Raw genomic sequence first — 23,438 nt, 5'->3', positions numbered from 1 at the left:
CTTCAGGAGATCCCCATTTTCTAAAGAATCAATAGCTCATTCAATATTATTCAACATGCAATGATAATATCTTTTTTGTTGCAAGACCAAGTTATTACAGTTGCCCTAGATGGTACCAACATATAGTCTTGATAACAATCTTTTGAATTTTTATATATTGGCCTTGGGTCAAAACAGTTGCAGTGTCTCATCGGATTTTCTGTCAAGTCTTGTTTACTTTTCCTGAACACCAAAGAAAGGCAAAACAAACAAACAAACAAACAAATAAATAAGATGCAAATGTAAAATCTAGGGTCAGAGGTGCTAAGCTTATTCCTGTGCCTTCACATCTTTCACAAGACTTCCCTAACATTTTATGAAGCAAAATAATGCAGCTAAACAGCTCTCAGCCTGGAACGAGTATACCTAAATTTCAATTACAATTTTGTCCCTTAGTAATTAGGCAATCTTTGCCTTGGTTTCTGTATATGTAAACTGAATACATTAGTGTCTGTCTTCCCCAATTTGATGCATGATTTTTGGGAAAATCAAAGAAGGTGAAGTTCATGGCAGCATATTTTAAATGTAAGGTGGACCCAGAGTGCAAAGGACTCCTTTGGACCAGCATCTGGGGCTCTGCTAGGTACTGAAACCACAGTCATCTGCCTGCCTGTTCTCTATTTCCATTCCTGTTGGAATTCTAGTTGAAACATGGCTCTATATGGCTAAATAGATATTTGAGGGGGTTTTATCATGCCATTTCTCTTACATATTTTTTAAGGGAAAAGTTGCTACCTTTATGGCACCCTTACTTAAAAGCCCAAGGCCAGAACCTTTCCATTAGGTTCATTTCAGAGAATGCATACAGGTGGTGAGAGCCAAAAGGCTTGGGGGTATAGTTTGATGGTAAATGTGGAAAAATAATTTGAAAAGGAAAGCCTTTTTGAAGTTGAGATTATTTTAGGTGAGATTGAAGAGGAAAAGGAAAAGAAAGTCTACATCACACTAAATAGGTTTTAAGGTACAGCAGACTCTGCATCTATTTTAAATGAGAGCTATAAAACCTCATTAGAAAGGAAATGCTGAAAAAAAAAAAAAGCCTCCTGACTTGGTAACAAATGGCTCACTAGAGTCCATGTGGAGTGGTTATTGAATTAGGAAAAAAATGATAAATACCAAAGGAGAGAACCTAGAGGATGAGTATATTCCTAGCAACATCTCGGAATTCGGTCTAAAGATGGGGAGTAGGGGATGATCACAGTGGTTGCCAATAGAGGAAAGAGCTCTGGACCTGGAACCAGAAGAACTGACTTTGAATCCTGGCTGCTGTGTACATTCTCCTGTCCTTGAGAGAGATGTGTTCCCTGAACATTTGTTTTCTCATCTGTGAAATGGAGATTATTGCTGAGACATAGTATTGCTGTAAAATTCAATTGAAATGATGTCTAAGAAAGAATGTAACAGGTGCTGTGGTTGGTTTCCCAGTATTCATTTCCACTCTAGGGGTACAACATAATTAGGATGTAATTATAACCTTCCCTGACAGTGGTTGGCTCAGGAATCCAGGCCTGGGCCAGTCAATGAATGGTGTTCTCTCACTAGTGTGCATAGATCTGGAAATGAGCTTGTGACCTCATTTGGCTAATTTTCATGGGATGGTTTTTGGAAGTATACAGAAAATCACATAAAGAGTCGGCTTCTTTTTCCCTCTATAATGGGGAGTGTGCAGCTGAGTATGTATGGAGCTGCTACAACCAACTCATACCAACGTGAAGATAAAGTTGACATAGGATAGGCAGAACTGTAGAGGCTCTAGATTCTGCACTGTGAGCTATTACAGCTCCTTACCATTTAATGTGTTACTTTTCGCCAAGAGCATCCATACTGATTCAGAATGCCTGGTAACTGAATACAGAAGACAATACTGGAATCATATCAGTGAAGTCTATGAGCTTTTAGGCCTTGGTTTGAATTCTGGCTGTCCTACTTATAGCTATATGACCATGGGCAACTTTAATAACCTCCTTAAACCTCAGTTTCCTCATATGTAATATGTGTCCATTACATATTGTATAATGAGCTGATGCAAGTAAAGTACTTGCCCAATAGTAAGCAATCAGCAAACGTTTTGCTACAAAAATATGAGGTATGATGAAAGTCAAATGCATTTGCACAGAGCATGTCTGTGCTGCTTGTACAATCATGATTTAGTGACTGCACCCTAAGGACCCTCTCTGCAGAGGAATCTGGAACATAGAGCAAGAGAATCCAGGAGTTTGTGCATTCCTTCCACCAAGCTAGAGAAGTACTGGGCTGCAGAGTCCCTAGCAAGCTCTCTGACACTAGGAATCCCTAATCCTACTGGGAGGCCAGTTGATGAATAGAGAGAGCCTGAGCTTTGGAGGTGGACTTGCATTCTGTCAAGAGACCATATTTGCTTCTGAGTTTTGCTTTCCGTCTCTGTCAAGTGAGGATAATAGCAGTTACTTTCCAAGACTGTTGAGAGGATGAAGGAGTACACAATTCCCTTTATGTGCTGCCTAGATCTGGTATTAAGGAATAGCCCTAGTTTTGCTCCCTGGTGACTCTTGAAGACCCTTCCTCACCAACATCACTTTCAGATGCCTCTAAAGGTTTTTCAGTTATACCTGGGGAAAGCCCTATTTCTCTGGTCAGCCATGTTCCACCAAGATTGCATTTTGGATTTTAGCAAATCTTTATTGGCAAGTTGGGCATATAATATTTAGAATCAGATATATTGGGGTATAATTTACATACAACAAAAATTCACCCATTCTAAATGTACAGTTCCATGAGTTCTGATTAATGTATATAGTTGTGTAACTATAACAATCAAGATATAGAGCATTTTCATTATCCCAAAATATTCCTTCATGTCCCTCTACATTGAATTTTCTCCCAATACTGCTGGTCTCAGATAACCACTGGTCTGCTTTCTATTACTATAGTTTTCCCTTTTCTAGAATTTTATGTATATGTAAATGGAATTAATTGCACAGTAACTAATATTTTGGGTTTGACTCTTTTAATTAGTATAATGCTTTTGAGAACCATCCATGTTACTGTGTGTATCCACGGCTGTGTTTTTTGTTTTCTCATTGATGATTAGTATATCATTGTGTGAATGTAACAGTTTATTTATTTACTACCTGATGGTTATTTTCAGTTTGGGCTATTATGCATAAAGCTGTTATAAACATTTGTATATGAGTCTTCTGGTGGATATATATAGGTACTTCTTTCTCTTGGGCAAGAGTTATTGCTGGGTCCCATGATGAGTGTATATTTAAATTTACAAGGAACTGCCAACTGTTTTCCAAGGTAATTTTACCACCCTGAAGTCCTACAAACAGTGTGTTAGAGTTTCACTTGTACCACATCCTCCCCAACATTTACTATTGCTCTTTTTAATTTTAGCCATTTTTATGGAGTGTAGTGATATCTCACTGTGGTTTTAATTTGCATCTCCCTAATGACTGATGATGTCAAGCATTTTTTTCCTGTGTTTATTTGCCATCAAAAAACTTCTTTGGTAAAATGTGCATGTAAATATTTTGCTTAATTTTGTATTGAGTTGCTTCTCCTCTTATTATTTTGTTCTTTTCATTCTGGATCCAAATCTCTTATTAGATATATCTTTTGCTATTTTTTCCAGATTGTTACTTGCCTTTTCATTTTCTTAACAGTGTCTTTGAAAAGGAAATTTTATTTTGTTCTTCTTCTTAAAGAAGCCCCTTTAACATTTCTTATAATACTGCTTTGGCAGTGGTGAACTCCTTTAGCTTCTTCTTGTCTAGGAAGCTCTTTATCTCTCCTTTGATTCTAAATTTAGCTTTGCTAAGTAGAGTAATCTTGGTTGTAATTCCTTGCTTTTCATCATTTCAAATATTTTATTCCAGTTCCTCTGTCCCGCAAAGTTTCTGTTGAGAAATCAGCTGACAATCTTATGGGAACTCTGTTGTAACTGACTGCTTTTTTTTTTTTGCTGCTTTTAAGATTCTTTCTTTGTCTTTAGCCTTTGCCATTTTAATTATAATGTGTCTTGGTATGGGCCTCTTTGGGTTCCTCTTCTTTGGGACTCTGTGCTTCCTGGGCTTGTATGTCTATTTCCTTCACCAGGTTAAGGAAGTTCTCCATCATTGTTTGTTCAAACAGGTTTTCAATTCCGTACTCTCTCTCCTTTTTCTGGTAGCTCTATGATGCAAATGTTAGTACTCTTGATATTGTCCAAGAGATTTCTTAAACTATCCTTTTTTTTTTTTTGGATTCTTTTTTCTGGTTGCTGTTCTGATTGGGTCTTTTCTGATCCTTTACCTTCCAAATCGTTGATTCAATCCCCTGCTTTATCTAATTTCCTGTTGATTCCCTCTAATGTGTTCTTTATTTCAGTTATTGCATTTTTCATTTATGACTTGTTACTTTTTTATCTCCATTTTTATGTTTCTTATTTCCTTGTTGAAGTTCTCACTTAGATCATTGAGCATTCTTATGACCAGTGTTTTGAACTCTGCATCTGGTAGATTGCTTGTCTCCATTTTTTTAGTTCATATTTCTTTGTATCTTCATTTTGGCTGCTTTCCCATGTTTGTTTCTATACATTAGGTAGGGCTTCTGTGTCTTCCAGTATTAGTAGAATGATCTGATATAGTGGGTGTCCTGTGGGGCACCGTTGTTCAGTTTCCCGGGTCACCTGAGCTGGGTACTCCAGGTGTGTCCCTTGTGAGGGTTATGTGTGCCCTCTTGTTGTAATTGAGCCTTGATTGCTGTTGGCACATCAATGGAGGGAGTGACTCTCAGGCTGATTGGTTGTAAGGACTACAGTGGAGGAGCTCTTGTGCAGGGGCTGACCCTATGGAGGATTCACTTTAACAGGTCTCTGGTGCCTGCCAAGTCTGTCCGTTGGGTATGTCATTTGTAGAGGTGGTTGGTTGGTGCACTGATGTGGTCTGAAGCTGGCCACCAGGTGTGTTGGATCTAGGGCCTCTTGGGAGGGGCTCTAGTGCAAGCTAAAGTCGGCCACTGCTTGTACCCTGTCTAGAATCACTTGGAATGAAATAAAAAGTGATCTGCAGATGGTTGCCACTTGTTCTGGATTTGGAGGTGTCTGGGAGAGGCTAAGGTATGAACTGAGGTTGGCTACACTAGTGCCAGGCTTGAGGCTGCTAAGGAAGAAGTACCAGGCATGCTGAGACCAGATGCTGCTTGTTTGGGGTTTGTGAACCTTTGAGAGATTTTAGGAAAGTTCACAGCTTGAGCCAAGACAGGCTGTTTGTATGGAACAGCTACCAAAGTGGCTTGGGTGGGCCTGCAAGGTGGCAGGGCAGGGTCTCAGGGAATCACCAGGGTGCACAGTGTTAGACTGATGGAGACTCAGATATGGCACCTGTCTGTGCATGAAGATTAAGTGGGGGCAGGGCTTAACAAAGGAACAATGGATTTTGTCAGCACTTCTGTCTAGGTGAAAGCCACCCCTTCAACCCTCAATTCACTTCCTCTTCATATTCCCTGGAGCCTTTCGAGCTACTGCCCCAGTGCTGGAGCTCAGAGTGAGTGTGTCTGTTGGCAAGCGAGTTCATGTGCAGGCCCTAAAAGTGCCTGGAACTCCAGCCACCCTCCGTCTCACTCAGCCACAATCTCCACTGGTTTTCACGGCCAGAAGTTATGGGTACTTCTCTTCCAAGCACTGGAACCCTGGCCTGGGGAGCCTGGTATGGGGCTGGACCCCTTGCTCCTCAAGGGAGATCTTCGCAGTCAACACAGCTCTCCCAGTTTTTAACTGCCACATGTGGGTGTGAGAACAGAGCATTCCAAATCTACATCCCTCCTACCAATCTTGACATGGCTTCTTCTGCATGTCCTTAGTTATAAGACTTCTGTTTAGCTAGACTTCAGGCATTCTCAAGATGACCACTCTGTAGTTTAGTTGTAATTTTGATGTGGTAGTGGTGGAGGTGAACAGTGTTTACCTATTCCACCATCTTGATTGGATCAGGTTACTTTCATGTAATACTGCCTACCCTTTATGCTATTTTATACATTTCATTTCTACATATCTTTGCAGTGTTATATTTGCTTCAGTAAATTATCTTATAAAAAGATTAAAAAATAAGAAAAATATATTTTACTTATGCCACATATTTACCATTTTCAGTTCTCTTTATTCTTTTGTATACATCCACATTCCGATATCCATTTTCCATCTACCTGTGAAACTTCCTTAATATTTCTCACACTAAAAATCCTGCGGCAATGAATTCTCTCAGCTTTTGTTTGAAAAATATTTATTTTTTCCTGGATTTTTAAAATAACTGAAAAGTTGCTTAACTGCAATTAATTTTCATAAGATTGACAGATTTTTTTTTACCCCTCTCAGCACTTTAAAGATGTCATTTCATGTCTTCTGGCTTATGTAGTGTCTGACTGTCAGTTTCATCTTCATTATCTTCTGTATATTTCTCGGTTGCTTTTAAGATTTCGTCTTTATCATTGATATTCAGCAATTTGATTATGATGTGCCTTAGTGTGGTTTTCTCCATGTTGGTTTTGGTTGGGGTTCTTTGAATCTCTTAAATTTGGAATTCATAGTTTTTATCAACTATGGTACATTTTTGGTTATTTCTTTACATAATTTTTTCTTTCTCTTTCTTTTCCTTCCTTATGAGGCTCTCATTATACATAGTTACACAATTTCATATTGACTCCCAGGTCACTCGTGCTCTGTTTATTTCTTTGAATCTTTATTTGGAGTAACTTATACTGTTATATGTTCAAATCGACTCATACTTTTCCCAATATATCTAATATCTCTGTTAATCTGTTATTAATCCTATATAGGTGTATTTTTTCATTTAAATATAGTTTTTTCTACCTATAATTTCCATTTGGGTATTTTCATTATTTTAATGTCTCCTAATTACAATCAAGTTTTACTTTTATCGTTGTACATATTTATAATGTCTACAATGTTTTTAAGTCTTTGATAATTTTATCATTTCTCACTGCTATGTTTGTTTCTATTATTGCTTGCTATCTTGGATATAGATTATATTTTCCTACTTTTTTGCATACCTGGTGATTTAAAATTTATTTTTGTGTTACAGTTTACATACGATATATTAGTTTCAGGTGTACAACACGGTTATTAGACATTTATATACTTTGCAGTGTGATCTACCTATCTGCATGCCTGGTGATTTTTGACTGGATGCCAGAGATTGTAAACTTACATTTTTGAGTGCTTGGCTTCGGGATTCCTGTAAAGACTATTAGATTTTGTCCTGGGGTGCATTTATTTACAGATTAGTTTTATTTTTCAAGGCTTGATTTTAAATTTCGTTCTGTCAAGTGTAAGAAAGCCTTTATACTAGGTATAATATAGCCTCATCACTCAGGGTTGACCCTTCTAAGGACTCTACCTTATGATCCATGTAATGGATGGTCTGTCCTCTGTGGATGGTGGACATATAAACTATTTTCAGCCTTATGTGAGATCAAAAATTTATTTAACTTACTGCTTCATTGTGATTGTATCTCTGACCTCAGGAATTTTACCTCATGCATGTGCAGATCAGTGCATAGCTGAAGACTAGAGGGAAACCTCTGCTATTACCCTTTCTTTTCAATACAAAGTCTTGAAAATTCTAGCTGCTTTAACAACACCCCCCCCACACACACACACACCCATACACCTATACCTACACACATGCCTATATTTATCTCTTTATTTCAGCAGAACTTTGAGATTGTGTTCATGTTCTTTCTCTCTGTGTTTCAGTCTGGAAAATGCCACTAGACAGTTGGCTGGAGAGATTGTAGGTCTCACCTCATTTGTTTTCCTTAATTCAGAGATCAAGTTCTATGCTGTCTATTGGCTAGTATCTGAAAACAGTGTTTAACAGTTAATCCTTAGTGGACAGAAGCAAAAATCTCTATGTTTTTACCGATATCCATATCCTCTGGTCTACTGGATTTCATTACTTCTTTATTATCTTCCTGTAAAGACAGTCATGAAATATTAGTGAGTGGAAAGTGGCAGCTGAAGTTGAAAGATAGGTTCATATCAACTTCAGCCTTCTCTTCACCCATATTTCAACTACAGTCATATAAAAGAAAAACAAGTGATCCTTGAATATTCACTTAAACTAGATTACCTTATAATAATTACAATCTTGAACCAAGCAATTAAAGCACGGTAAAGTGAAAATTGAAAAAGAAAAGTTCAGGGATATGAAGACTTGAGCTTTCTTCCTTTCTGCATAGAATTTAAAAAATCATTAATACTGATTAAATATAGAGGCAAATAGAGAAAAACATCTATGAACTTTAAATTCTTATCTTTCTGGAGACTTTCATTAAATATCTGTAAATATAGTTTTTATATTACATATATATTACGATATAAGCAAACTAAAATAATGCATAGTTTTAGACTGAACATTTTAATTTAACAAAACTATCCTAATAATATAGAGGATGCTTTAGCTCCTATAAACATGTTTAATAAATTTTTATCTGTTGCTAAATTGATAGGTCTGAATCCCCCATGCTTCACTGTTTTTACATGTTTCTTATCAAATAAAGCTGTTTTGAATCTTTTCCTGTAGCATCTTACCCCAAGCTTATTTTTGTTTCCTCCCCTCATCTGCCATATGAAAACTGTTGTTATATAGGCAACTATGAAATGGAGAGTAGACACAGTTGTCCATATAACTCAGCAAACCTGAAGTGGAGTGGAAAAGATTTAGAGAGACACAGTTACTCATAGTAGCCATCTGTGTCTATCAGATTCACCAAATAATTTTTCAACTTTTTACTTCACTTTGGCAGGACAGATAGAGATGGAGTAAGAATCCATGAGAAAGGGTAGATCATTGAACAGATATAAGAATAACCTTTTGAGATAGATATCCTGTATCTTCTATAAAGGGAAATTATGACTTACTAATTTGGGAATGTGATCTGAGAATATAATGAGTCTAAGAAAGAAGAATTAGTAAACATCGTTTAGATTAAACAAAGATATAAGCAAATAGCTAAATTACAATTAGATTGGGAGAAAAATGTTGAGAACAGAGTTGTTTTATCATGGATAGAGGATAAGCAAGGAAAACAAGAAAAATGGGGAGAGATAGTTGGCATTTCTTCAATTAGAAAAATGGCGGCCACAGATCAGGGCTGTAACCATCACAGTTCTACCTTTCTACAATTCCCTAGAAAGTACCATTTGCTAATGGAAGTAAGGTGGTGGTCGTTGTTGTTTTCAGTTAGAAAAAAAAGTCATACTAAGGAGGACATACTTGACATATGAATGGGAAAGTGGTCAAGAAGTAATCATTGCTTTGTGGGAAGTTGGGGGGGATCTGTGTTGTACTCTCATTATCAAGGACTTTGAATCAGAAGTGATGACTCCTAAAACAAGATGTAGGAATCTGGGACTCAAGTCTGGTCCTAGATCAGCTGTCCAGTTCAAACAAATGCTGGGTGTTAAACCATAGTGGCCACATTAGCCTACTTTTATATAGCACAGTAAATACTGTGTACAGGTCTGGGTACTGTTTTATAAGATAAGCATAGCAGTATAGCAAGATATGAAGGAGTAAGGTGAAGATTTTTTTTTATGTGAAGATTTTTTCATTCTGGAGGCATAAGAGAATAGAGATAATTATTAAAATTTATAAAATTAAGAAGGGTTTGGAAAGTTACATAACAAATTTCAGAATACTAGATCATGAGCCACCCCCAGAACCTTAGAAAAGGTTGTTTTAGTGTCAGTGATGGGGAGAAGAACATCTTATAGAAAATTTAAAATTTTTTTTCTCAGGGGTTATGCCAGCTGAATATGTAAATAAATTTAAGAAGGATTTCTATGAATTCATGGTATTCATGGGCATTTGAAACATTTCTAACCCTTTCCTTGAGTCATACCGCACCATTATATATTTTACTATCAGACACAGAATAATGGTCCACCAGACACACCAACCTGGCCTGAGGTGGCTTGTCTTTTATATTCATTTAAATAACTTGTCTTTTATCTTCATGGTCTGATTCTTTAATTTTCTGTCATGTTAATTCCCTATATTTTTCTCATATGCATCCCCTACAGAGCAGTGTACCAAATCCCCCAAATCCCTGTCTTCCTTTATCGAAAAGGGCATAAGGTATTGGAAAACAAATTTACATTCTCCATACACTTTTCAAGTCCTAGAGAGCTTAAATACAGTTTGAGCTTAGAGGCCGAGTGTTTTCATGCATTCCAAAGCCATCAAATTGAATTTACCCCTCCAGAAGTCATCTTAATGCCACAGCCCAAAGTTACCCAATGGTTGTGAATAAGTAGCCAGTACAGTCATTTTTTACTACTTCGACAAAACCATGAAGTAAACTTAGAATAAATAACTTATATTTAATTGACGTAGCTCTGGCAACAGGCTTAGGTTCTCTCTCTCTCTCTTTTTAGCTTGTTTCAGCAATACAGATGAAGAGAAAGATGTGCAAATAAAGAGATCTGTTCTTCCATCTGTAGTTTAAGTTCTGTTGCCAATACCACACATAGCTTAAAGATGTTTAGGAAGCTGGAAGAAAATTCATACAAAGACTTTTTTACATGACTACTTGCATTGTAGAAAAGCATGCCAATTAATAACATGGTATGAACATGAAACACCGATAAGTCACTCTTTATGTCTGGTGAATTGTGTTGGGAACTCATTGCATGTTTGGTTGAAATTTTTGCAGATATGATCAAAGTTTTCAAAGTAAAAAATAATTTGGGTTTTTCAATTTTCTATTTTCCTAGGAGTTAGTGTTGAAGAGGAAACAAAACAGTTATTACCAAAGTTATTTGTTTGAATCTATAAAAGAAGGTAGATCGTTGCACAAAAGCAAGTATAACCTTTTAGGATAGATGTGCTGTACCTTCACTAGCTGAAAATCATGGCTTACTAATTTGGGAATGTTATATGAAAATGCAGTAATTCTGCGAATAAAGGAGCATCAGTAAATGTCATTTATTTAGGTTTTTTAAAAAGCCTTTCCAGGTGCCAACTCCAAAATAGATTTCTTAAGAAAATGGACTCCATCCTTTCTTTACATGAGGCAACTTGAAACCAACTTCAAGTACTTTGCTTCGTATTCATAATTGCTAATTAATAATTGTGATCAACTGACCCTCAAGTAAATGGTTGCCAAAAGGTAATCGTTTAGGAAATAGCCAGAGTAGTTGTTTAGCAAAATGTCCCCAGATGCTGCAGTGGAACATTAACCATACAGACAAAAGTTTGGTTTGCCTCGAATTCCATCACAGTGTGTGTATTACAAAACCACACCTCGCCTCTCCCTGATAGCCACTTGTGGAAACTTATTGAGCACCTATTTGTAATGAGCACTGTTTCTTGCTTTATTACAAATGAGCTATGGTTATATGAGGTCAGAATAGTTTTGGATTTTTCTGTATGTGTGTTTTTTTTTGTTTATTTTTTTTTTTATGGCTTCAAGATGCCATCTTTGATCAGACTTGAAGATTATCACATTTAGATATCTATTCTACAACCAGTGTACTGTCACTATTTTTACTCCATGGACATAACTGTATAACCTTCAGCCAGGAACTCAGAGTTCTTTAACCACTTTTTAATATGTGAGTTCCTAACTACGTGAGTTCCTAACATTCCTAAATATGACTAATATGTATTTGGAGAAGGTGGGAGTAGGAAGTTAATTTTATTATTTTTAACCAAGTAAATTTATGCATATCATTTTAAAAATCAAATATTACTAAAAGATATGAAACAAAAAACAATAATTTTTGTTCTCCATCTCTATCTACTCCTGGTTCGAGATCAGAATAGTTTCTTTAAATCCTTTGTTATCACATAACTAGCAGGTAGCCAAGAAGGTCTTCAAGCCTAGTCTTTCCAACTCTGAAGCCTATTCTCTTTTCATTTCTTTCTTCTGAATATACAAAGGAACTTAGAGCTCACATGAGGATTTCTTAAACCTATCCTATATAATCATCTCTTTGGCCAGATACATTAATTATACCAAAATTTTGGTTTACGAATTCGGTGATTAAAGATTTATGAGCTAGCATCTGTGAGAAAAAATTGAGACACTTTAATGTGTAAAAGAGAAGACTAAGGAAAAAAATAGTTAATGGTATTTCCCAAACACTCAAAATCATTGCTAATTCAGATTCCACTAACTTGGAAATTTATATTAACCGAAACAATATTGGAAATAAACTTGTCCCTTTGCAGCTATTTTTAAAGATAATGTTCCTATGAAACAGAATAGTAAAAAACAAGTTTGCAAGAAGCATAGGTAACTCAGTTAAGAGAACAAATTGTTTTAAAAGAGAAACTCACTGTAAATACATTTAAGAAGTTACTGAGAAATCTCATCTACTCCCTACAAATGGATCATAGGAACTTGACTCTGTGAGAACTTAGTTCTTATACTACTATGGGTGTTGATATTAAATGGGATGCCAGCACTCAGCATGGCATCTAGAATCACTGGGGATAAAGGCTAGGGTAATGATGCCACACTGGCTTTTGCTAGATGTGGGACCTTCTGACCCAGTGATGCTTTGAGGTGGGGGCAGGGACTGTGGAGGATGCTAAAGCAGCATTTCGTGGAGCTATCTTTAATCTTGGTCACTGACCCTTGATCTAATGGTTTAGAAGTATTAAGAAATAAGTCTCTAGAATATTCAATAATTCTGAATGATCTTATCCCTCTGGCTATCTGAATTAATAAAGTCTGGCTGTATGTGAAAAATAGCTACACAGAAGAGGAAAGTCAGCTGTTTGGTTGCTGGAGTCAGAACAAAAAGCAGTAGGTTGGGATTTCAAAAGGAAAGGTTCATATTCAGTTTAATTTAGGGAAGAACTTTCTAAAGATTAGAGCTATTTTTCATCCACTTATTCTTTCATTACCCTCAATGAGCAGACTATGTATCAGGCTCTGTGCTGAGCACTGGTGATAGAGAAGAAATCAGCTACTCTATCAGCTTATAATTATGATCAGCTCTATCAGCAAATAATTACTACTATAGAATAAGGGTAATACAGACTCAAGAATGGGATGGTATGGGGCTACTAAAGAGAGGAATAAAATTTAGTTTGCCCCTAGAGTGCTAACAGTCTAATAACACTGGTTTTGAGAATTATTGCCATTTTCCGAATAATAGCTATATACCTGTTCGAGGCATCATGCTATCTTTATTACGTGCTTTGTTTCTAGTCCTCAAAGCGCTCCCATGATGAAAGTTATATGATCTAATTTTAAGATGAGGAAACTAAAGCCACCTGCTAAGGTACCTGGTACAAGGAGCAGAAGTGAGGATGCTCATTGATGAGCTGAGTGGGGATTTTATATTAAGCACCCTAAGTTAACAGTTGAAAAATCCCTGGTGGAAATGTGTCTCTAAAATTTCTTCTCTGCCATCCACCCACCTACCCAAACAGATCCTCACTCTTTTTGGCTGCGAACACTCAGGCTGCTCATCTCCCTCTGAGACACGATAACTTCCCTCTTTACTGAAGCTCTAATGCCAGACAGTATTCCTAATCCATGCACTCTCAGCAGTTTTCCTAAAAAACGAGGGCTTAGAAATTCCCATATTGGCTGCTAAGAGACTAAAAAGGTATCTGTCTCCTTGCCTACCAGAGATATGCACGGTAATGTATTCGAGCTGTGAGTTAAAGAAGATCCTGAGTCCACTCTGGAAGTAAGAAAGTCTGTAGCATTCTGCTGTTGACATGCCCTGAATGGATCCCAGTTGTGCTGAGATATTGAGCCCTCAGCTCTCAGGTGGCCAGTGGTCCTGGGGCAGCTGGTGTTTTCCTCATTGAGCCCTGTATTTTCTATGTGTGCCACGACTTTAAAAGGACTGGGAGACAGTGTGCTAAGTCATCTCATGAAATATTTGGAGATAATTGGTGATAAGTGAGAACTTACCTTAAGAGATAGAGAGAAGGCAAATAGGACAATGAGAAGTAGGTGGGAGGGCTCACCAGAGTCAGAGACATAACTGGTGACCTTAGAAGAATGAAACCTGCTGGTCCATTCAGTGACCTAAAGCTTGAACTCATTAGCAGGTGTTCTCCTAGCCACAAATGTGAACTTAAACTTGTCAAGATCAAGACCGAATCAATTCATTTGAGATGCAAGACTGGCTTGCTGCTTTGAACTTTGTTCCTATTACAGCCATTTAATTATTTTGTGAGTTCTTATAATTCTCTGAGGAAAATGCTGGCTTCAGAATTACAATATCTAACCCTTCTTCAGGGGTTAATATTTTTATTAACTATGAGAAACTTATAGTGCCTTGAAGAAACTACATAAAGAAGATGTCAGCATTTTCAATATAAGCTCCATTTCCAAAGGTTTATGCATTCTGGAGAAATTTGCTTGCGGGTGAAACTTGACATACAGTGCCTGAGTTCCTGACTGTCCACACCTCATTTCATAGGTACTTATGAATGGGTCCCTCAAATTCACTACATTTGGTAACTATAATTTTTAGAAATAAAAATGGCTTTAATAGCAATTGGTTTCTGTGTTTAATGTCAGTGCACACAATTCTCAGAGAATCAGAGCAGTCAGGAATACCAAAAATCTTGTTTTATACATTCTGGTATGACATTAATGTGAAGGGAAAGAAGGAAAAGAAAAATAATTTAAAGGGACAGATACCAGAAAATGTTCTCAGAAGGATATCAGACATAGACATCCTTCATCACTTTTTCTACCCCAGCTCCTCCCTCCGCAGACATTAATGTGAAGGGAAAGAAGGAAAAGAAAAATAATTTAAAGGGACAGATACCAGAAAATGTTGTTCTCAGAAGGATATCAGACATAGACATCCTTCATCACTTTTTCTACCCCAGATCCCTCCTCGCGCATTTCCTGCCTAGTGTGATAAGCCAGGCCAACATACACAGGCTTTGCTGTCTAGGATCTTTCCTCAGAAGGCAACCTATAATCTCACTCTGTTTTCTGAGCCTCCATTGGAGAGGACTGGCATAAGTGCTCTCTGAACCATAAAATACTTGGTGAAGAGAGAGTTCTTAGACAAAGCCAGAAACACATTGCTCATGGAGGCAATACTTATCATTGCCCAGAGAGGTGAAATAAATGTCAGAAAAATTGCTGCATGGAAGTCTGCAGATACAATCCAAGAGGGCACAGGGAAGAGTTACTAGGCAGTTGTGATTCACAAGAACCATGCAGATCAGGGTGCATAGTCATCCTGAGTAGGGGCAGCACCTGCCTAGATGCCGGACTTGTTGACTGTAGACTCCAACCTCAGGATAGGGAGCATGAGAATCAGCTAAAATTCAGGAGCCTGCACCAATTTCAGAGGAGAAGTTGGGCACCTTGCCAAGAAACAGTGACCATTCTGTGAGTCTTCTGCTTACAAGGCTGCCTCAGTGGCTATCAACTGAGTGGACCCCATTTCTGGATTTACCTGTGCTTTTGGAGGGAATCAATTTAGCTTGGTGGCTAAGCACCTGGTCATTTCAGTAGGGCAAGCCTAGATTCAAATCCAAGCTCTTTATAGCATATGGCCTTGGGCAAGTTATTTAACTTTTTGAGCTAGTATTCCTCATTTGTAAATGGAAAAAATTAGCTCTTACCTTTAGGTGGTGAAAATAGAGAAATGTTACAAAGAAAGCAGTGAGCTTCTAGTAGCTGTAATAAGCAGCCAAACTTGATAATCTATCTTCATAAAAAGAGAAGATACCCCAACGTTCCTCCATGCTGAGCACTCTTTGGTTCAGGGGTAGGCCGTCCTTAAGGTGCATTGGGGTAAATTTTTATGGCAGGCAGCCCTGGCATGTAGGGACTAACCATGAATCTTTGATTCCTATCCTCAGAGACTAGGTTACAGCCATGAATCTTTGATTCCTATCCTCAGAGACTAGGTTGGTCCTGATGAAGATTCACTTTTCTGTGAAACTGAAATAGTTCAGACATTTAGAATTGCACCAAGTACAACGCGTGGACATGCTAAATCTGAGTGTTGTGTATCTAGTCTAAAATGAAGAAAGGACACTGAATTCTGAATAACAGGATCTTTCTTTTTGAACTCTCCTGGCAACACCTCCCCATGCAAACAGCTGATCATTTCTCAAAAACGCCATTCTGTAACAATTAAGTCTCTTTTATTAGGAGGAAATGAATAGAGAAGACAAATAATCTGTAAAGCTGGTTGAGAGTAAAGCTGACTAGGTGGAAGCCCTGAAATGAATGGGGCTAAAACTTAGCCCTCGTGATCCTGGGAAAGATCTCAGACCATAGCCATATGATTCAGGGCTCCTGCAGTCCTTGACCGGTCTCTGATATTCTACAGTACCTGAGATGGCTAAATGGTACCATACTGTAGAGGGGCTATCTACCATGCCCCTACTAAATATCCCTTTAGAGACTGAAGCCACTCTTTTAACAGGGACCTCATTTTTCTAGTGCTTTCAAAACTAAGCACCAAACTTACTAGAATCTACAAAAGCCAACTCTCTATGCAGCCCCTTTGCTTTTATCTTAGTATTAGAAAACTCTCAGATTTCTACTAGTCACTCAGAGCAAAGAGGTGTCCAGGGATAGGAGTGGGGGCAGATTCTGAAGTTCAAATACTAATTGCTGAGTATAAAAGGAGATTGCATAAGAAAGTTACTTAAAGATAAACTATTTACCTATCATATATCTATTAATACCTAATAAATATACTAAGCATTTTGTATATGTTGCCATTCATTATTTCATTCTTTCAGCTATGCTAGGTGTCATTCTAAATTCTTGAGATTTGATAATGAACATATTTTTATCCTCACAGCAACCCTATAAGGAATCTGAGACCTCAAGAGATCACAGGTCTTGTGCAAGAGTTCATATAATTAGTTATTGGCAGATACCACAGTCCAAGCCACTGTTCCATGAAGCACTACTGAAATGTTAGCTATTGAGCCAACTGATACAAGGATTACTCATATCCTATTATATTCCCCAAAGCATCTAACATGGTGCTGAGTTGCACTTCTTAGTCCTAAACTTAAAAGATGCTGATATAAACTTTACTAAGGATGTTTCATTCTAAGATTTGCATATAAACAGGAGATTTTTGGAGTGACAAGCGGATCTTGGGAGCTGTCTCATTGGCTTGGATAAACCATACCACCATTTCAGAAATTAAATATGTAATATTATTTTTCAGTTATTTTTTTCAGTTATAAAAAATATGTAATATTTTTTTTCAGCTAATGAGATATCATTAGCAGACTATTTCGCACAAGTATGGTGCAATCAATTTAATTTGTTTTAGGGACTAGTGGAATCCCTGGGAATGACAAGAAATCCAAAAAGTACTGATGAGTTTTGTCATTGCGTAAAGTGAAAGAACATAGCTTTATAGTCTTCTCAATAAGACTTCAAATGGCAATTGGGTCAAATGAAGCCCACATGATAAATGACGTTCCTAGCTATAAGGTAACTTTCGGGATGACCCTTATAGAATTACTTGTCCTCATAGTCCAATTGAGAGGTCACAGACTTAACAGAATGAGTGATGAATCATGCAAGAAATGCACAATTATCTTTGTTAGGACATTGATTTGTTAGATATGCTTATTACTTTTAGTTAATAAATTTTACTTAATTGGTTGAAGTCACATGATTCCCAATTGAAATAAGGGTGATCAAAAATAATTTTTATTCTCTAATGACTGTTTCTTTTCTGTTATAGCTCCAGAGAGCCTTTCAGAGTATATATTGCACATGTACCTTTTGTGTCAGTAACTGCCGGACTTCTTACCTTATATTATGTGAAGGGAATGTTTTCATGTTCAATTAAATGTCGGTTTCATGCCACTTTCTGGAAATTTACTATATCACGAATCGGATTTCTTCCTTCTAGATGTCCCCTCTCCTCCAGATCAGATCCAAATGCCTATGACCCTTTTATCTTTCTGTGAGAGCCATCTCTGATCCTTACTATGTTTCTGTGTCTAGAATCAAACTGCCAGATGAGAACACTGGACAGTGGGATCGGAACCTTCCCACTCCCAGACGCGGGGAGTCGCTCAACGGGACGGTACCTGTGTCAAGCAGACTCCACAGAGGACACTGAGCCCATTCTGTCTCCTGCAGCCCTTTGCGCAGCTCCTTCCATCAGAGCCCAGACCCTTGAACGAGAAGTGCCTTCCTCAGCTGATAGCCAGGGCTTGGCAGACACCGCCATTGTTCATTCCACATCTGACCCCATCATGGTTGCCAGGGGGATGCGACCTCTTCAAAGTCGCCTCCCAAAACCAGCCTCCTCAGGTAAAACGCCTGTTACTTTCCAAATTAGATTGTTTTCTCACCCAAATAATGCACTTGCTAACAAAATAGGAAACAAGCAGTAGAAAAGGTTTCCACCAGGAGGTCAGTGAGTGACCTCTGCCCAGTAGAAATGTAGATGCATGAAAATCTCTGTATGTCCTCAAGAGAAAAGTAAAAAGCAGTAAACATTGTCTACTCTTAAGACATTATATTAAGGAGTGTATACATATATAAAAGAAGCATGTAAGCACAGGTATATAGTATATAATTTGATTAAGGAAAAAAACACGACATACACATGGGGCTTTGCTTTGATCTTTTAAACTTAACTCTGAATATAAACCAATTTAGGTTCAAGACATAAATTTAACTGAAATGTTGTTTGCCGTCCAGTGAGAAACCTATGTTTTCTGACATAATCCTATCTTGTTCAAATATATTTATATGTCGAACTATAAAAAACTTAGTTTGAAACGTCAGCAGTAGACTGTGCATTAACTGCAACAGAATGGAGAGAGCCTTCCCACCGAGAAGTGTTATCTTTGGTTGCAGTCAACTGAAACGAGCTTTCATGATTAAAGTTAGGCCCGGGCTAAGGGTCGAAGTTTTTTTTATTGTTCCTTCAAGATTAAAACTATTTTTTACAGCTCAGGATGGCACTACATAAATTTTAACTTGTATGGTTTATGTTGCATTTATGACATACATAAGCATATAAAATAGGACTCTAAAGACTTTCATTTATGATTTGATGATTAGAAAGAAGCCACAAGTAGAGATTATACTATAGACTTCTGAGAAATTAGAAGACTTTTAATTAAACATCTTCGAATAACCGTGATTGGGCTATCCCCAGGGCTGAGTTCTTCCCTCATACCGTAATACTAACTGCCATGAATGTTTCATCACAAACTTCTGCTCATTTCAAGCCAAGGCTACATTTTAGAAAGCTGGAATGCGTATTAAAATAAATGCATTGTTAATTAATGACACAGCCTCCAGAGATTCAGGGGTGAAATCCTAGTTATAGATTATGTGCCCCATGCTTGAATAGTCACATGTGTGGCCTCAATTCAGCGGCAAGTTGCCGACTAGACTCCATGATTAAACACTGTCATTATAACAAATTGAATAGAAACCGCAAGCCTTGAATTGCTTCATAGGAAGGGGATAGGAAGGAGATTGTTCTGATCTTGCTGCTAATATTCACTGCACCGGTTTTCTAAGGTTTGTGCCTTAATTAAATTGTCATGAAGAGTTGTAAAAAAAATAGCATATGGTAGAGAGTGAGGTCAACACACTGCAGGAAATTTTTTTGTGTCACCCATCCTAAAGCTTTCTGTCCACCAAATGATATTGTGACCATGCTCCAGAGCAGCGGTCCCCAACCTTTTTGGCCCCAGGAACCGGTGCTTCTGTGAGAATCTAATGCCTAATGACCTGAGATGGAGCTGAGGCAGTGATACCAGCTCTAGGGAGCGGTTGAAAATACAGATGAAGCTGTTCTCACTCCCTGCCTCTCACCTCCTGCTGTGCAGCCCGGTTCCTAACAGGCCGCTGACCGGTACCGATCTGAAGTTGGAGACACCTGCTCCAGAGGCAGGGCCATCTTTCCAAGGCTTCTTTTTTCTCTGTGGCCATTGGTTACTCATTTTAAAAACTCAGAAATGGGGAATTAGCTGGAACAAAAGGCAAACGGTTTAGAGTAGTCACTTTCTATTTAATGTATTCATTTGAATTGTTTTTTTCTCTTATCCTCATATCAAAAATGGAAATAACTGTGCAAATCTCAGACTGTTGATGAAAATATAATTATTTTGCTTCTGCTCACAGCAAAATGCTGTTGAGAGGCTATCACAGCACGTCCTGTTGATAATCATTGAGGCTGGAGGATAATAACAGCAATTCTCCTTTCTGGCGTGAGAAAGAATATACTTTGCACGTTAATCTACTATTGTGGGTAATGGAGGAACATCCTTTAATCGTTCTGTTAATTACATCCTCACTACTCAAAATGTGATCCGTGGGCCAGCATCATTGGCATCATCTGAGAACTTGTCAGAAATGTAGAATCTCAGACCCCAAACCTACTAAAGAAAAATCTGCAATTAACAAAAGCTCAGCTGATGTACATGCATATCAGAGCTTAAGAAGTACTACCCTGCAAGGTCTCTAAGGGCCTCTGAGAAAAATTTCCCAAGCCACATTATTTAAAATGACCTTCACAGGTATTTTAGGAAAATAAGGGTCCCCTTCTCAAATACACTTGGGAAAGGCTGAAAATTTACATCCTCCCTTTAGAAATTATGACAATTCCCATTAGCACCATGAAGGCTCTGAGAAACCCTCTAAACAAGGAAACTTGTTTTTTATTTGATGACAAGCACTATTCGAGAAATAATCAATGTTTCCCAGTTTGCCCACTGAACCTTTTCTCATATGAAAAAACTATCGATGTTTTGTGGAAAAGTGGTCCAAGGACAGTTTGCCTTCAGGCCTCCAAGGTGGCCATCCTCTATGGCTATACATAATTAATTCAACTGCATCTGTTAGCACAGACTTGCAGGGGACAGAATGTTAGGAAAAGCAGCTTTCATCCTATTTGGACTTTTTCTTATTATTTCTGATTTTCTTCTCCATCCTCCTACCTGAACTTGTAAAGAGTTGAAAAAAACCGATTATGATTTTTATATACATTTCCTCATTTAGGAAAAATCAATTCCCCAATGCAGAATGAAGCAGAGCCAAGGCCTCAGACTTGTTCGTCATTCAAATATGCTGAAGACACAATGGAAAGGGAGCTGCTTCAAAACTGGGGAGGTGAAGACCCCTCTGGGGAGGCCCAGGTAAGGGATGGCCGACAGGAAGACGCCTTCCACCTGTTAATCCTGATGGTGAACTCCTTAAACACTTTTGTGATTGATTTAAGTCAAATTTTTTTTTGTCCGTTCAGTAACTAAAAGCCCAGGCTCGAGGCTCACCTTTTTTCCTGAATTACTAAGTAACACCATAGGTTCTGGAGCAGAATTCAAAGTGCTTCCATGAGTCTGCACCACGATTCTCGAGGTGTGGATACTCTGCCCTGGTAAGACGTTGTAGAACAGGCATTCTCTCTCCCAAGTCATAAGACCCCCATTTAAAGTGATTTGATGATATTTTTTCATTATCTCCTCAGTTACTTTAACCTTTACTTTGTTCCTATGAGATAGGTAAAGCAGGTATAATTAGACTCCTTTTGGGGATGAATAGACTGAGCCCTAGACTGTCAAACGACTTGTCAGAGACAGTGAGACCCTCATTTCTTCTATCCTTATCATTTGGGTTCTTCATCTACCCTGAGATGGCACACACAGGCCTCCTGGTGTGCACCTGGACCTAGGGAGGGGCTCATGACTCAGGGACTCTTAAGTCATTCCTCGGGTTACTTGCTTTTCTCTCCTGCACCCCATCCTGTTTACCAATGCCAGCTAATTACTTGGGCCATAGTCAACCTGTTCACTATCCCTCAACTTGTCCTGGTGCTGGCTCACCTCAGGGTATTTGTTGGTGCCCAGCAGTAAGAAGGGCAAGAGGAAGGATGTAGGGATCAATTACCAGAGCTTCTCAGCCCTTCCTTGACCCTTTCTGCTTTTGCTGCCTTGGCTCTCCCAATCCCAACATTATGGAGAAACTCCTAAAAGACACCCAAAATTGAGCTAGGAAATCATTCAGAAACAACAGATGATGACAGTGGCAAAGAGGTTTGGGTAATTCCAAGAAAGAGAATTACTCACTGCTGAGCAGGAGGGATATGTCCCCTCTACCTGTGATGGCAGCGCGCTCCTCATCCAACGTTCACATCCCCCAAAACATGTACCTTTCTGGGGTCCTTTTCCTCATCATCTTCCACCAGCTCTGCCCATTGGAAATCCTGCCCTGTCTTGTAAGAATCACCACTGTGGCTTGGAACTTAGAACTCTGCTTCATTGACTGCCAGGGAGGGAAAGTTTGAAGCAAGAATTAGCTTTATATTTTCAGTACTCAGCACAGCGCCCATTTCAATTAATATTTGTTGAATAGAGGGATGGAAAAATGCATCTCATCATACCTAGAATTGTTACTGGGGTCCTGCAGGGACTCTAGACATGGGGCACCCCTGGAACCATAGCCAGTAGACTTGTCATGCTTCATGGACATCATCCTTGCTAGACTACTCGTATCTCCTGTATTGAGCTCTGTACTCCCAGAACCTAACATACTGTTTGGCACAGAGTACATACTCAATAAGCATCTGTTAAATGGGTGGGTAAATGAGTAAGTGAATGAAGGAATAATAGAAATGAGTAAGTGCTTGGATTTATAACCCCAGCTGAAAAAGCTTATACTCTGAAATGTATTTTTATAATTTCCAACCAAATGGTACTCTCCCAAACGGCCTTTAGAGACCCATCCTATACATCTGTGCCTGAACCGTCTGGGATAGATGGGAAATAATTGGCTCTGACAGGGCAGTCTGCGAACATAAAAGAAAGGCCCAAACACGAGAGTTGCAGTCTTAGATCCGGTATTCTGCTTGTGTAAAAACTGTTCATTGAGTTTCAACCATCTTCAGCAATTCCTGCACATTGCATGATCGCCACACCAGTGACATCCTGGTGGGTCAGGCTGAGTGTGCATCGGAGCAAAAGGGGAGATTGCGTCCCTGGACCTGTGAACTATCGGTAGATTTGAAGATTATATAGGGTTAGCAACTGTATACTTTCCTAAAGGCTCCTATCCTTTCAGGAGCTGGAAGAAAATTATAAATTACGCAAACATTTATTCTTTTTTGTTCCCAAGGTTGATTTTTTCATACCCTCTAATACTTGAAAGCCAATGATGAGATCAGTTAAATAAATAAGCCATTAGGCTTGGAACAGCAGCTGTAATGGGCACTTGAGAAAAATATGACCCTATAAAAAAGTGTACAAAATTCAGAGCAGGTAATAGGGGACTTTCCTATGCCTGGGACAATGGCAGAGTATGGGCAATGGCTTCATTAGTGCAAGCCTGTTTCTGTAGCTCTGGTAATTGAGTGGACTGCGCCAGCTCCGAAGACAGACGACAGGCCGAGCTGAGTTGCTCTTGGGGGTGGG

The 23,438-nt window shown here is 38.5% G+C and overlaps 1 protein-coding gene across 1 annotated transcript in view; it reads left to right on the top strand.

The window, feature by feature from the left end:
* NCKAP5 (NCK associated protein 5) overlaps nt 1-23,438 on the top strand; it is a 570,133-nt gene that overhangs the window by 489,094 nt on the left and 57,601 nt on the right. The window contains exons 15-16 of the mRNA XM_025039578.1: nt 18,013-18,324; nt 21,034-21,170. Of these exons, the coding sequence (XP_024895346.1) occupies nt 18,013-18,324; nt 21,034-21,170 (449 nt within the window). The remainder of the gene's footprint in view (nt 1-18,012; nt 18,325-21,033; nt 21,171-23,438) is intronic.

The sequence above is a fragment of the Pteropus alecto genome, unplaced genomic scaffold (assembly GCF_000325575.1).
Source record: "Pteropus alecto unplaced genomic scaffold, ASM32557v1 scaffold3, whole genome shotgun sequence".
NCBI lineage: Eukaryota > Metazoa > Chordata > Mammalia > Chiroptera > Pteropodidae > Pteropus > Pteropus alecto.
This window is presented reverse-complemented; position numbering and strand designations above follow the sequence as displayed.